At 52.3% G+C, this 13344-nt stretch overlaps 6 protein-coding genes across 6 annotated transcripts, besides 1 other annotated feature; all 6 read right to left on the reverse strand.

Moving 5' to 3' along the window:
* The first annotated feature begins 658 nt into the window (after positions 1 to 658).
* Positions 659 to 739, forward strand: a tRNA (tRNA-Asp).
* Positions 740 to 820: 81 nt separating this feature from the next.
* Positions 821 to 1804, reverse strand: PODANS_4_1950 (uncharacterized protein; the record flags this gene model as incomplete). The annotated part of the gene is made up of 1 exon (XM_001903783.1): positions 821 to 1804. The coding sequence occupies one exon, from the start codon at positions 1802 to 1804 to the stop codon at positions 821 to 823; it is 984 nt and encodes a 327-aa protein (XP_001903818.1).
* Positions 1805 to 2572: 768 nt separating this feature from the next.
* On the reverse strand, positions 2573 to 4378 carry PODANS_4_1960 (uncharacterized protein; the record flags this gene model as incomplete). Its single annotated transcript, XM_001903784.1, has 2 exons — positions 2573 to 3614; positions 3753 to 4378. The coding sequence occupies 2 exons, from the start codon at positions 4376 to 4378 to the stop codon at positions 2573 to 2575; spliced, it is 1668 nt and encodes a 555-aa protein (XP_001903819.1).
* An 853-nt stretch (positions 4379 to 5231) lies between these two features.
* On the reverse strand, positions 5232 to 6143 carry PODANS_4_1970 (uncharacterized protein; the record flags this gene model as incomplete). The annotated part of the gene is made up of 1 exon (XM_001903785.1): positions 5232 to 6143. The coding sequence occupies one exon, from the start codon at positions 6141 to 6143 to the stop codon at positions 5232 to 5234; it is 912 nt and encodes a 303-aa protein (XP_001903820.1).
* A 969-nt stretch (positions 6144 to 7112) lies between these two features.
* On the reverse strand, positions 7113 to 8564 carry PODANS_4_1980 (uncharacterized protein; the record flags this gene model as incomplete). The annotated part of the gene is made up of 1 exon (XM_001903786.1): positions 7113 to 8564. One exon carries the CDS (start codon positions 8562 to 8564, stop codon positions 7113 to 7115), a length of 1452 nt encoding a protein of 483 aa, XP_001903821.1.
* Positions 8565 to 9117: 553 nt separating this feature from the next.
* On the reverse strand, positions 9118 to 10527 carry PODANS_4_1990 (uncharacterized protein; the record flags this gene model as incomplete). Its single annotated transcript, XM_001903787.1, has 2 exons — positions 9118 to 10347; positions 10405 to 10527. 2 exons carry the CDS (start codon positions 10525 to 10527, stop codon positions 9118 to 9120), a joined length of 1353 nt encoding a protein of 450 aa, XP_001903822.1.
* A 440-nt stretch (positions 10528 to 10967) lies between these two features.
* PODANS_4_2000 (uncharacterized protein) lies at positions 10968 to 12920 on the reverse strand (the record flags this gene model as incomplete). Its single annotated transcript, XM_001903788.1, has 4 exons — positions 10968 to 11150; positions 11223 to 11409; positions 11453 to 11871; positions 11949 to 12920. 4 exons carry the CDS (start codon positions 12918 to 12920, stop codon positions 10968 to 10970), a joined length of 1761 nt encoding a protein of 586 aa, XP_001903823.1.
* Positions 12921 to 13344: the final 424 nt, after the last annotated feature.

Here is a 13344-nt window from a genome sequence, read left to right on the forward strand (position 1 = left end):
TTTCTGCATACTTCGGCCACAGAATCCTGTTTCTCCAGGGCTTGGTTCTTTTTGGTGTATCTGGTGTTACCCAAAGTTACCTTGAGCCAGCTCGTCTGAGTTGCCGGGAGGATGTGATTGGCTTGGCCCCAACTTGACGTTGGCAGAAATCTTCAGCTCTAGCTGTAAAAACCGACTAGCTTACGTTCCTTGCGATGATCAGTTCTGAATCCGTGGATGTTCAAAAAGAAGGTCTGTCCCGCCCCATGCTCGAGCAACGCCAGATCCTGCAGTCTTCCTATCTAGTGGCAATCTTTTTCCTGGAAAGGAAAGGTAGGCGTTTCTACAGCGAGCGAAGTTACCTCGTCACCATCAGACCACTTCTTCAGCACAGCACGATGTTACTTGGTTCTGCAACAGGATGTTATTTGCTTGGCGCAGGCTTCAAGTTCACTTTCACGATAAGCAGAGCAAAAGGTCTTCATTCAGGTAAAACAGAGGGACACAATAACCAACAGGAATCAAGAGTGGTAGGAAATCTTTGACGCCTGGTCCAAAAGTTTTGCGCTAAGATACCGAGTCAAAAGGGGGGGGCGTCTCAGCTGCAATTTCCACTGTCCTTCTTAGGTCCCAGCTTCTCCACCAACAGCAAGCTACGACAGATGTCAACATCTGTAAATCTTCCGTAGTATAGTGGTCAGTATGTGAGCTTGTCATTCCAACAACGCTCGAGACCCGGGTTCAATTCCCGGCGGGAGAGTCAAACCACAATATCATTTTTGCCATTTTTGCCCTTCTCTCACTCAGTCCATTCACCCTCTTTTTGCCAACATTAGAATAGTTACAAATATGGCCCGAGAATTTCCATCGTGTGCCCCCACAACTTCTCCTGCCCCTTGTCACGAAGCTGATCCACCACCTTCGTATTAGGCGTACAGTCGCACTTGTTGCTAACAAGAAACAACCCTCCCGCCGTAGCTCTACCCGCCTCACCACTCCACGGCACACCACGCCCCCCAAAAGCAGCGCTCGTGCTCTGAAACAAATGTCTCTGTCCAGATTCCTCGTCAGAAAAGGCCACCAGCCAGTTCACCCCCTCGATAAACCGGATAAAAGCCCATCCTAGAATTGACTTTCCATCCCAACCCCGTCTTACATTCCCTGTATCCACCGCCCCAGGCAATGAATGTATAAAGGTCACGTTGGGGTTCTCCTTGGCTAACCTATCCAGCATAATGGTGTTCATCCCAATATACTGCGGCCTCGCCCTCCAAATAGTGAAATTCCCCTCCTTTTTCAACTCCCAGTCTTCCATATCGAGAAAGTAGGTTGTCTCCATCCCCCCACCCAAAACACTAACCACCCTTCCACTGTCCAAGAAAGGGAGAAGGCGGAGAATGAAGAGCATGCGGGAGTAATACTCCAACGCCTGCGCCACCTCATGCCCTTCGGCGGTTTCTTTCCGCTGTCCCCCCCAGGGTGCGAAGCCGGCGGAGAGGAACAACAAGCCGATTTTGGATTCAAGGGATGAAATGAGGCTGCACACTCTTTTTACGTCGGCAAGGAGGGAGACTTCCGCTTCGATGAAGATGATTTCTGCTTTGGGGTTGAGGGTGTGCAGTTCTTTGATGAAGGGGAGGGTGCGCGATTGGGAGGGTTTTCGGCCGAGGAGGTAGATTTTGATGGGGGTGCCTGTTGCGACGAGGGCGCGGATGGTGAGCTTGCCTATGCCGGAGGTGCCCCCGACGAAAACGGCGACGCGGAGGGGGGTGGTGGAGGTGGTGATGAGGGCGTTGGAGGAGAGGATTTCGGTGAAGGAGACCATCTTGAAGAAGGCGTAACAGGTGCTCTGCGAGATGAAACTCTGACTGTAAGGTACCTTAGTTGACATATACGTTCAGTTTAACTTTCTGAGCTGAAGGATGAGGCCATAGTGGTGGAAACAAACCAGGGCTCTTTCAGCACTTGTAATGTTGAGGATCTTCGGGCTCCGGGGTTCTAGCCAACCCGTTACACCAAATGCGGACGAATCATATGGCTGACAAGTTTTCGCGCGGGATGCGGCGCAATGAATAACCATGGTACAATTCGGTGCCTTTTTTCGACGGCATGTCAAAACCGAGGTGCTTTGTTTCTAGCCTGGCGTCGTACAATTCCATTGTGAGTTGCTGCGCAGGATCAAGGTCAAATGCCTTCGAAGCAGTGGACATGAGTACATCTTATCCGCCGGAAGGATCTTCAAGCGTCGAGGTAAGATGCCCTACGAGGTCTGTTGATGTGTCCAACGGTGTCATAGCATACATCACAGAAAAGGCACCATACGTAAATTTTTACTGATTTTATTGTGCAAGTAAAGAGACATCGCTACTGGCTTCAAGAAAGACTGACCCAAGTCCCTATCCACCGCAATCATCTAAGCCACCCAGAGGAACCCTAACTCACCACGGGCCCTATCCTTCTCTCCAAATTCCAAAAAACGCCAAAACAAGATATGCACGCTGAAACAAAAAGAGGTAAGAAAACACAAAAGGAGAAGACTTCACGGGTATCATGACACACACACACACATGCGCTCACACACCACTTCAACCCCCTACCGCTTCTTGGCATGTCGCTTCGAGTGTCGGGCGACATTATCTGCCCTCCCCTCGTAGTCGCACTCGGTGCACCTTATCCGCTCTGACCTGGTGTTGTGTTGCTGAGCGTACTCGGGGTGTTTCGCCCACAAGTGCCGACCAAGCGCGCGCTTGTCAAGGTGTCCCTTGCCACAGAGCTCGCATCGGAATGGCTGGCGGTGTTTACGTTCGTGTCTCTTGAGATCAGACACTTTGCCAAAGGTCTTGGAGCAGTTGGACTCGGAGCACGAGTGGATGTGAGGAGTAGAGGGGGAGGTGATATCGGAAGAAGCCCCAGTGGTAGCCAGAAAGGGTGAGTCGAAAATGGGAGGGCTGTAGCTGAATGTCGGAGAGCTCTCGTGAACAGACGACGTGGGGCTGAGGGCGACGCCGAAGTGAGAAAAAGGCGTTGTAACATCAGGCACGAAGGTGTTCAGGTTCAAGTTCATATCGACAGCAGGGAAGAGCGTAGCGTCCATAAAAGGGGTGAGGAGATCGTCCGTAAGGAAGTCCTGAAGGGGCAGAACAACTTCGGGAAAGAGATCCGACCGGCCTACATGGCCAAAGTCTTCGAGAAGGGCGTCAGCAGGGCTGCCTGTGAAAGGGGTACCAAACTCGTTAATCATGGAGGACGAGGGCGAAGTAAACAATGTGTTATCCACTTGACCTGTCATCATCAACGAGTCCCACGGGTCGGCGGAGAGTGTGCTGGGTGAAACGGAGGAGTCGCCGAAGGCGGGTGTGAAGAGTGGTGTGGTGGTGAATTGATAGTCGAGCTGACCAGCCTGAGGAGAAGGCATGGCCGTCTTCGGAACCCACACCCACTCCCCCTGTTCCTCAGATGAGACGCAGGGGGAGTGGGGTTGGGGGGAATAAGCGTTGGTAGACATCGTGAAGACCCAACTCACGGTTGATGTGCCGTGAGCTGGAGATGCTATTTGGTAGGGTTGAAATTGTTTGGTTTCGGTTGGTTGCAGTTGCGATTGATGAGCGTTGTTGATTGGTGGCGGCGAGCAAAATCTTTTGTCAAGACAGCAGGTTTAGGTTGGCGATAGCGGGCAGGAACCAGTTTAACGACGTAGTTCTAGGTCGCGAAGCCTTCTCGGCCTCTAGTTGCCGCATCCTTAGATGTTAGTGAATGCTATCGTCTGCCCGAACAGGACTGATCCTGTTGAGGTCGCCGTGTCCAACTCGTTGCCTCCATCCAAACGCTGATGTGGAGAACCGCCAAATGGATCTTCAACCAGTGGTCGAAGGGAAGAATTGTCTCCTCCGAGACCCCAAAAATGATATTCTTGACGAGTCTGCCGAATCGGAACCTCATGCCGTGGTTTCATCTTGACATAGCAGAAGTCGTGGGTGGTGCGTTGAACCGGAGTCCGGGATGCCCAGGATTGAGTGCTCTCTGTGCTTGAGAGAGGTAGGTGTGGTGTTGGGTCGTGACGACCCACCATTATGGGAGCGCATATCTGGGCGGGGGTTGACCACGGGGTCGGGTGTGTTCGCGGCAATCCAGAAAACCAAAGAGGTTGGCGTTTGAACTCGAGATCTCGACCTTTGGAAAGTGGACCGTCCAGGTAAGCGCTTCTTTGAAGCACTGGCTTGAACCCTGAACACGCGGTATCTTTGTTCCCGAGGGAGCTGAGACAACTCTCAGACCGACGTTCAAGGTTCCGTCCAGCTCCTACCGAGAGACCTCGATGTCGATTGCGGGGGAAGGAAGCCATGGTGAGGGTGGTGGGCTGTGGATCGTCGGGCGCAGGGTTCCAAGGTCGAAAATCCATGGCGACGTTGCTCAATGAACACAGGGTGATGCTAAATCTGGAGTGTTAGAAACAAACTTCACGGGTTGCACATGCAGGCAGCTAGGTAGTAGTGTCCGAGATCTGAGCTCACAATTTGGATTCTTCGACGGCTAGGTAAGCAGTATCTAGGCAGTCATGACGCTGACAAGGGTGTTGAAACAAAGGCGCGTAGACGCGCGCAATAGGGCGTTGGAAGTGACCTTTCAGGATTTTTGGTGATAATTTTTGGTTGACGGGTATGGTATCGAAGCGAAAGTAAGAAAATGGGTAAGGAAAAAGAGAGGACGAAAGGAGGCGGCAGTCAGGGTCATGATGGGTTTAAGAGCGTCCTCAGGCGCAGCGCGCAAAAAGACAGCCCGCGCAGCTGATCCCTGCCAATCCGGCCGTCTGGTGCGGCGACTGCGCCTCAGGCATCTGGCGCCCTCACAGGGCTGATTTCGGTTAACCTATAAGTGGCCAATCAGAGCCACTGGATGAGACGGTGCCCCACTGAGGACGGATTTCCCACTGTCCCCAGAAGATGTCCTCAATTGTGGCTCAACGCCGATGGATGAGACCTCCTTTCCGATGGGACAAGGTGGTACATCAGGTCACAGATGATTCCCAATTGCATCTATGTTCTTCAAGAGTCAATTAAGTAGCACAAGCCTCATCTTCTAGTTTCCCTATGCGCAACACAGTAGTTAAATACCCCCCGCCTTTTAGATACAATGTGTGGCTAGTGTTGACCAAATCCCACCGGTCTGACTGATACCCCGCATCAGAATCCGTCCTCAGTTTCTCACTTCCACTGCAAACGTCATGGCATCACCAAAGTCGCACGGCGGAAGACTCATGCCTTACCTCGGAAGCCTACTACAAACAACCTGGGAAAGTGAAGCACCACCCTTCCGTCCGCCAATGTCGGATACTCTCTCTTCAGTCCTCTCACGTACTGCTCCAAAAACGCCTTCTTTGCTGCCTCATCCTGCTCCAACAAATCCAGGTATGGCTTCAGCCCCGTGGTCTCAAACCACTTGACAATCGCCTCATGTCCCTCAAGGATATGGTGATATGTCGTGTGCCAGATCTCGACGCTTTCGCAATGAGGCTTCAGTGAGCTGTACCATGTCCCGACCGACTCGATCGGGTCAAGCTCCGGCTTTTGGTCTTGACCCATAAAGTACTTTGCCCACGGTCCCGGAGAGTGGTATGCCGTGTCTCTCATCAAACGATGAGATGGCTCAGCAAAGTTATCCGGCACCTGGAACGCCAACAAACCCCCTGGCTTTAGTCGCTTGAGGTGTTGCACAATCGTTGCGATTCTTTCACTGCTACGCAGCCAGTGGAACACTGCATTGCTAAAGATGAGGTCGGTGTCTGGGGGCGCGATGAAGTCCTTCACATCGCCGGCTTGGTAGTCGATGCCTTCGCCGCCATTCTTCTCGCTGGCAGCGGTGACCATGGCGGGGGAGAGCTCAACGCCGGTGATTTGTGCGCCAGGCCATTGCTTCTTGAGGGCAATGGTCGAGTTTCCCGGCCCGGAGCCCAAGTCGATGATCCTCTGCGGTTGTGATAGGCCGGAGCGGGAGAGGAATGAGATCAAGTCGTTGATGGGCCTGCCGCGGGGAGCTTCGAAGCGGAGATATTTCTCCGGGGACCAGTCGGGTTTGGTACTGGTGGTTGATGTTGCCATGGTTCGTGGAGGACAAGGCGCAAGCCGAGCGGTTTTTGCAAACGCCGTGATCCGGGCTATGGCTGCCATTTTGTTGCGAGTTGGGGGCTAATTCCCAGATGATATGTTGCTGTGAACAAGGTATGCGACGTTGGAGGGGTTCCATGTCGATCAACCGGTCGAATAAGTCCGATTGGATGATTTGTCTCAGGGTTGGAGGTGTCTTTCGGAATGACCTGGACCGTGCGTTTCACTGCTAACCCTGGGTTTGTGTCAAATTGGTCAAACAGACCCACTATTAGGTCAATTATCACCTTGGCAGTGGGACCTAAGCTACGAGGTTCGGCTTTATCGGGCTACCTAGGGACTTTCCCTCGTATAATACCAGAATTAATACCTTTTTGGATCCTATACTGTATTCAACAGTTTGGAAGCCCCCAGCTCAAGACAAAGACAGCATTAACAGAGCTGAAGCTCAATACCTATATATGCCCAGGATCAATGCAAGAGGCTGGAAATCTTCAGTATGACCGAACATGTTGCAGCAATTGTGTAGGTACTCACCAGGTATTAAGGGCCCACGACTGGGTACAGGCGTGGGTCACAGGTAAAAGATTGAATTGTTGGATAAAGAAGAAAAAGAAAGGAAAATGAAAAACACTGCCCACGACGCCTTCTTACACCTCTCAAACCTCCGGACCTCCCCTACAAAGCATGCGGAATGTCCACTAGAACCGTCCGAACTTCCTCGTATCTCCTCGTGTCTCTCTTAGCCTCCCGCCTCCCACGTCAAGCGCAAGCCTCCTATGTCAATCGCCCAAATAACCCTAAACCGGATATCATCCCATAACATCAGGCTCAGACCAACGATAACCACGAGGCTAACCCAACGCCTTTGCGTGTTTCATTTCATTGCCTGAATGGACCAGTATGCTCAGAAATTGATGATGTTATCATCGAGTAGGTAGGTAGCAGGTACGTAGCATGTAGGTAGTAGGGCAGCGCATGCTTGTCCGTACAATTGTGCTGCTTACTGGTACTTTCAGTGAACGACATGGCTCACAACAGCCTCCTCGCCCTTTCTTCAACTGCTTGAACGAGCTCCTTGAATGCCCTCATGTCTCCCTCCTGCGTCTCCATTGCCCGGTTAACTCCGGAACACTCCGCCTCGTCCTCACCCCCCAACTCGATATCCATGTGGCCATCGCTGTCTGATTCTTGCCAGGGTGAGATCGTACCAGATGAGAAACGGACATATCTCTTAGCCGAGAGGCAGCAGTCCATATCATCTACCGAGCGTAAACCTCGGCCGGCGACATCATTCAACTTTGCATGCTCCATACGAAATTGAATAAGATTGGGGAGTCTTGTCCGTATGGTATCAAAAATCACTTCCCAAGCACCGTCAAACTTGTGAAGGGTCCAACCGCTTCCCCGATCCGCGACAAACTTCCAGTCATGGGTGGTAAGGTCGTCCCACTTCTCGATGTCGTCGCTGGCGTATTCTAAGTACGAGACAATCATACATCGGTTCAGGCAGAGTGTTTCGAGCGTGGTTTGGGCTGGAACCCAGTCGAACTGGTCGTGGTGGCCAATGACATACTCCCCCAGTATCAGCGTTTTGAGATTGGGGAAATGCAGACCCTTTCCATCAAAATACCCGGGGGCAACCCCCCAGCACTCGCCGAAAGTTATGTTGAGCGATGTGAGCCGGCTGGCGAAACAGGGGAGGAACTCGTCCTGAAGCCAGGGCTCAAATGTGAAACGCTCGTCATAGTACAGGTCGTAGTCGGGGCCGTCGTCGTGATCCTCCTGAGCGACGAAAAGACGCAGCTCTGTGATGTCCTCGATGACCGAGCGGAAGAGGCCGGTTTCCAAAAACTCGGTGAACGGCATATTTTGCAGGTTCTCGATGGTGAGAGATGTGATGGGGGTGATGACTTGGTTGGCACGGGATTTCCGCTGTTGGATCGCTTTGAACACGTTCTCAATTGTGTGCATCCGGGTAGAAAAGGTTTCCACGATTTCTTCACGGTAGCCGCTTTTCTCGACGCCTTCACACCCTTCTGTGAAGCGAATGTTGACAGCCCGGAGGTTGGGCAAGCTTCCGAGGCCTTGGATCGCTGTCACGAACTCGGGCCAGTCTCCCGAGTCCCACGAACACCATGTTTCATAATCGCGCTCTAGTTGGCGGTAATAGCTGCACGGTGGCGGGCGGACACTGTAAACCTCGGCTTCACGGGCAGCTTGCTGTACGGCCGGACTGTTGACAATTTGCTTCCACGTGTCGAACGCCTTGTCGTTTCCGTTGTGCATGAGAGCGATGGTTCGGAAGAGGTGCTTTGTTGCGAGAGCGTTCCATTGGCGACAGACTAGACGGGCGTTTCGAAGGCTTTCTGGCCTCACCGCTGCTCCAAGATGACGGTATCGATTCATTTTGTCAGGCTTTTCTTTTTCAAGGCAGTCAAAAATGAGGTCCAGGACCTCTGTTGGAATGGAATCGATCCCCATGTTGAACAGTATGGAGGTGGTGCTGAGATGAGCTGGAGAATCAGAGGAAAAGTCGGTTCTTTATCAATCGTGAAGATCAATTGATGTGCAGGCAGCCGCCGCATATGTGGGGTTCAAGGAGTAATGCTCACTAAACCATTCTCGTAGCTTTCAGGCGGCAGCTCCGTTGGTCCAGTCAGAGCTCTCTCTGCCTAAGGTACGGTCCTAATTATTCCCGGCCTAGCCCCTATTACCAACCTCAGGGGGTAGTTATGTTGCAGCCATCATACAAGACACATTGGGCAGCAGAGCCTAGTCGAAATACAGCGTATAATTGACCGTCTCTGAAGGCTAGGTGGCCACGATATTCATGCCGATCCCCATCCCGTGAGCTTTAGAAAAACAGACGACGACGGTGGAAACCACCTTACACGCCATGCATGACAGTCCACACATTGGAGTAAATCTGGTGACTGGCCAGAGAGATAATGAAGACTTATTACCATACATAGTCTTCGGCTGGGTAAAACCCTACTTTTTACGACATCTGATTAGATACCCCGAAACAAACCTCTCACCTCCTCTTCCTCACCCCCCCAACCACATACCCCCCCTTCTCCCTCCACCCAACCCTCTCACCACCACCATCATACCCCCCCATCATAGGCACCATATCCTCCTCCCTCTCCGTCCACCTCCCCCCCTCCCACCAACCCCTCACCCACTCCATCCCCGTCCTAACAACCCCCCCCATCTCCCCCGTCCACCACAACCCCACCAAAACAACCCCGACCGTCACCGGCACCGCAGTAACCCAATAAGCCCACTGCCCAACCTCCATATCCCTCACGTCAGCCGAATTCATCCCAAAAATGCTCGCAATCGAGCTCAACGGCAGAAAAACAATCGTCACAATCGTAAACGCGTAAATCGCCCTCTCCTGCCTGTCACGGGTGGTATCCAGCTTATTCCTATTAAACTCCTCCAAATGCGAAGCATGACTTCGCAGTTCACTAAACTCCTTGTCGCGGCGGTCGGTAAAGCTGATGATCTCATCGATAAGTAGTTGTCTGTATCCGTGGGTACTGACGGTTATGTCTGGGGAGGGGAGTTGCGTGTAGGTGTACATCCCCCTGTGACTCGTATGGGGGTGGCGGGGTTGCATCCTCCAGTTCCGCGTTGAACTCTGCGACATTGCGTCAAAGATTGACCTCTGCCACGCGACGGTCCATTGGACGATGGACACTTCTTGTTTGAGCCTCCCCAGTTTGTACTCGTGGGTGCGGGTGGAGGGTTTGGTGGTGATGTCGGATTCGATGGTGTCGAGGTAGGAGGAGTAGGTCTCGCTGATGTCGGGAAGGGCGGGGGTGATGTCTTTGAGGAGCTGCATGCTTATGAGGGAGAAGAGGTCCGTTGGGAGGATGACTGATCTATCGAAAAGGGTTCGTTCGAACGAGTTGGCGACTGATTGGATCATGGTGTCGGTTCCTTGGCGGAGGGAGGAGAGGCCGGAGTCGAGGAGGAATTCGGAGCGGGTGGTGTTTTTGGGGGAGATGGCGAGGCCGAGGAGGATGTGGATCCAGGCGTCGACGAGGAGCCAGGGGGTGTGGACTTTTTCGAGGTCTTCTGGGGAGGCGGCGCTGAATGTGGCGTTGAAGGAGGAGAGGGCAGCGATTTGTCGGTCGAGAGTCTTGGTGACTTCGTTTCGCTGGCGGGCAAGCTTCTCCATTTGCAAGGACCGTTTTGCTTTGTTTATCTCTTTGGAGCGAGGTTCAACAGGATCGTCAGGCTCCAACGTTGGGTGCTAGATGTGTTAGCCCAGCATGTTGCTTTTCGTGTCCGTTGGAGATTTGGTACATACCTCTATTAGACTCAAAACAATACCCCAGAACCTATCAACAGTCGGAACCTCCAACTCGGACGGAAAAAAAAATTTGAAGACGATGTCGGCCTTGTTAAAGAAGCTCACTCGGCTCTCGTACATCTTTTTCTCGCGTTCCGAGGGCGGTGATTCTTCTTTCCCTTTCCCTCCTTCCTCCTCAAGAAGCTTGTACACATCGCGGCGTTTCGACTGCCGCAACTCGCTGTAGGCTTTTTGATCCTGACGTGCGGTTTTGTTGAGCAAGTACTCGTCGACCTGCACAAAGTAGTCCTTGAAGACGTCATGGTTGATCCCGCCTATACCTGAGTTTGATACACCGTCCAGGCAGGTGAAGACGGCAAAGGCAGAGTTCAACTTTGACTCTGCAGTTTCCTTGCCCTCCCGTGGAATGGTGATCCGAACTGTCTTTCTCTGACTCGAGTCATCAGGCTGCTTCGAGGCTGAAAATTGTACTTCGTCATCACGCTCCTCCCGTTTGAGAGACGAGAGGCCCATAGGAGATGGCAGCGCCGGCTTGTGTCTTTGTACTGTTAGTGGCCTTCCTACAGCCTGTGTTCAAGAGAAGAGGGTGCAACATACCCAATCTGCATTTCGAGCAAGATTCCAGCACGAGAACGGGAAGCCAGCTTGGTGATCCACGGCCACTCATCAGGTTTAACGGGTCTTTTGTAGTAGAAGAAATTGAGAGTGCGAGGCCAAAACTCGAGGAAGTGTGCCATAAAGGACTGCAGTAGATGTATTGCAATTAGCATTCAGGGGCTCAGTCATGTTTGTATCATGGGGTACCGATGACGTACAAACCAGCTGCCGCATTCTTCAATCGGTAGTGCCCAGACAATATTGTTCTGATAACGAATGAAGACTCTGGCGGCGGGCTTCAGCGTTGATATCTCCTGGGCTGTCTTTGTGACCCTGTGTATGTTGTTGCCGCAGAGGGCGTCAAACGGCATCCGACCACATGTCAGGAGAAGAGCTAGATAAAACCTGTTAATCGGATTCTTGACTGCTGCGTAACAGAGTATGTGACCTACAATTGTCTACCACGATACACCAGAGTTGTGCTATATGGAAGCATAGCTCAGCAGGCGCTCCTTTGAGCTGACGCACAGCCTGTTGCATATCACGGTCCTTGGTGGCTCTCGAAAACTGAGCCTGGAGCAGCGTTTGAACGGGAAAGCTGCTGGCGTTTTCGGCGGCGAGAAGGCCGGAATACTTCTCTAGAGAAAAGTACGGCAGGCAGATCCATGTGACGGTCCGGTTGGCAAAGCTTTGCTCCTTGAGACTGGGGTCAAAAGGAACAGGCATTTGGAGGAACTTTGGCTCCATATGTCGCACGTAGGAGCCGTTCGAGGTTTGTATTTGCTTGATGCCTTGACGCTTGACCCGTGCGATTAGATCGGCGACACCTTGCCGTTCGCTTTTGGTCAGGCCAAGCAAGCGTGTTGTCTGGGTCTAAGTGGAATGGCAACAAGCCAACATTAGCCAAGCGAAAGAAGAAGAAAGATATAAATGGTGTGACGCACTGCAAAGTTGTCAAAGTCCATGGACTTATGACTAAAGTGAATCCACCGAAAGACAGGCTGGTGCTGTACACGTTCCCCTGGAGTTATCACCAACTGCGCACCATGCTGTCCACCTATCATTCCGTCACCTGTGTAGCCGGACTCGAGCACTTGATACGCAGTCCCAGTTAAACGTTCAGCGGCTTCAATATCCTGCTCTGTTGTATCCAGAGAGTCGTCGTCTGACAATTTGCCCACATCTCCCAGGGGATCTTTGGAAGCACTTGGTGGCACGAAGGAGTAAGGACCTGTAGCAACCGGATTCCTCGTCGGCCCGAACTCAAATGCAGCATCAGTCTCCCACATCCCCATAAGAACCAAGTCTTCCTCATCCAAGTTCCCATCATCCCTCTCATCCCGAGTCCTTTTTCGCCTGGGCGGCCTCTTGTAGTCCCACTCAGCCTCCTCGGCACTTGAAGCGGCATCTCTCCTCTTCTCAACAATGAACTCGGTTTTTCGTTGTTCCACCGGGTATTCAGGGACCCGGATATACTCAATGGATGATCGTCTAGGGTGAGCTGGTGCCAGGACAGGTGAAGTAGGTGAATACGCCGGGGAATATGTTGGCGAGGCTGGCGAGAGGTCGCGTCTATCACGCTCGCGAACAGGTGAAGTATACCGTGTATGTGTCACTGTGTGGTGTGTCCTACGAGTTGATGGTCGCGTGTAGTTGGTACGGCCGGCGGCTGGGCGAGAATAGGTCGAAGGAGGAGGCGGAGTCGGACTACGTCCACGGGGTCCATGTCCAGCATATTCAGTCGAAGGCCGGGGTGGTGCTCCATAGCCATAGGAATAATACTCTCCCGGAAACTTGACATGATTGGATCTTGTTTCATCGACGTCATAAGGGTTGGTTGGGCGCCGAGCTGGGGGTGGTGGATTGTAATGTCGAGGTGGAGGTGGGGGTTGTGCCTCGATCTTGTTGACATACATCGTTAGACTGGAGGGGAGATGTTATTTGGTTACGAGAAAGTCTGTAATACATTTCTCGACTGAACCTGATGGTGATGCTTGGCAAGCGGTGAGCGGTGAGAGTGGTGCTGAGTGCCTGAAGCGCGTTGCTCAGCCGCAGAAACCAGTTGTGGCTGCAGGTACGGTACTGCAGCAGTGGCACAGCAACTTAAATAGACTAAGCCTTTTACGGACGCAATGGTGGTGTGGATCCACCATCACTCAGGGGTTCAGGGGTTAGGGTCTGCCGTTGTTCAAAATCAGAACATGTCTTAGATAGCAGTCGACTTGCACGTTTTGTGACATGTTGTTTCCCAAATCCTTCTAGAAGCCCTTTCAAAATACCAGTATGGATAGAATACAGTGCTAATATCGCCCTTGGTTGCACCCGCTGCACCATATCTCG

This window comes from Podospora anserina, chromosome 4 (assembly GCF_000226545.1).
Source record: "Podospora anserina S mat+ genomic DNA chromosome 4, supercontig 1".
In the NCBI taxonomy this organism is placed as follows: Eukaryota; Fungi; Ascomycota; class Sordariomycetes; order Sordariales; family Podosporaceae; genus Podospora; species Podospora anserina.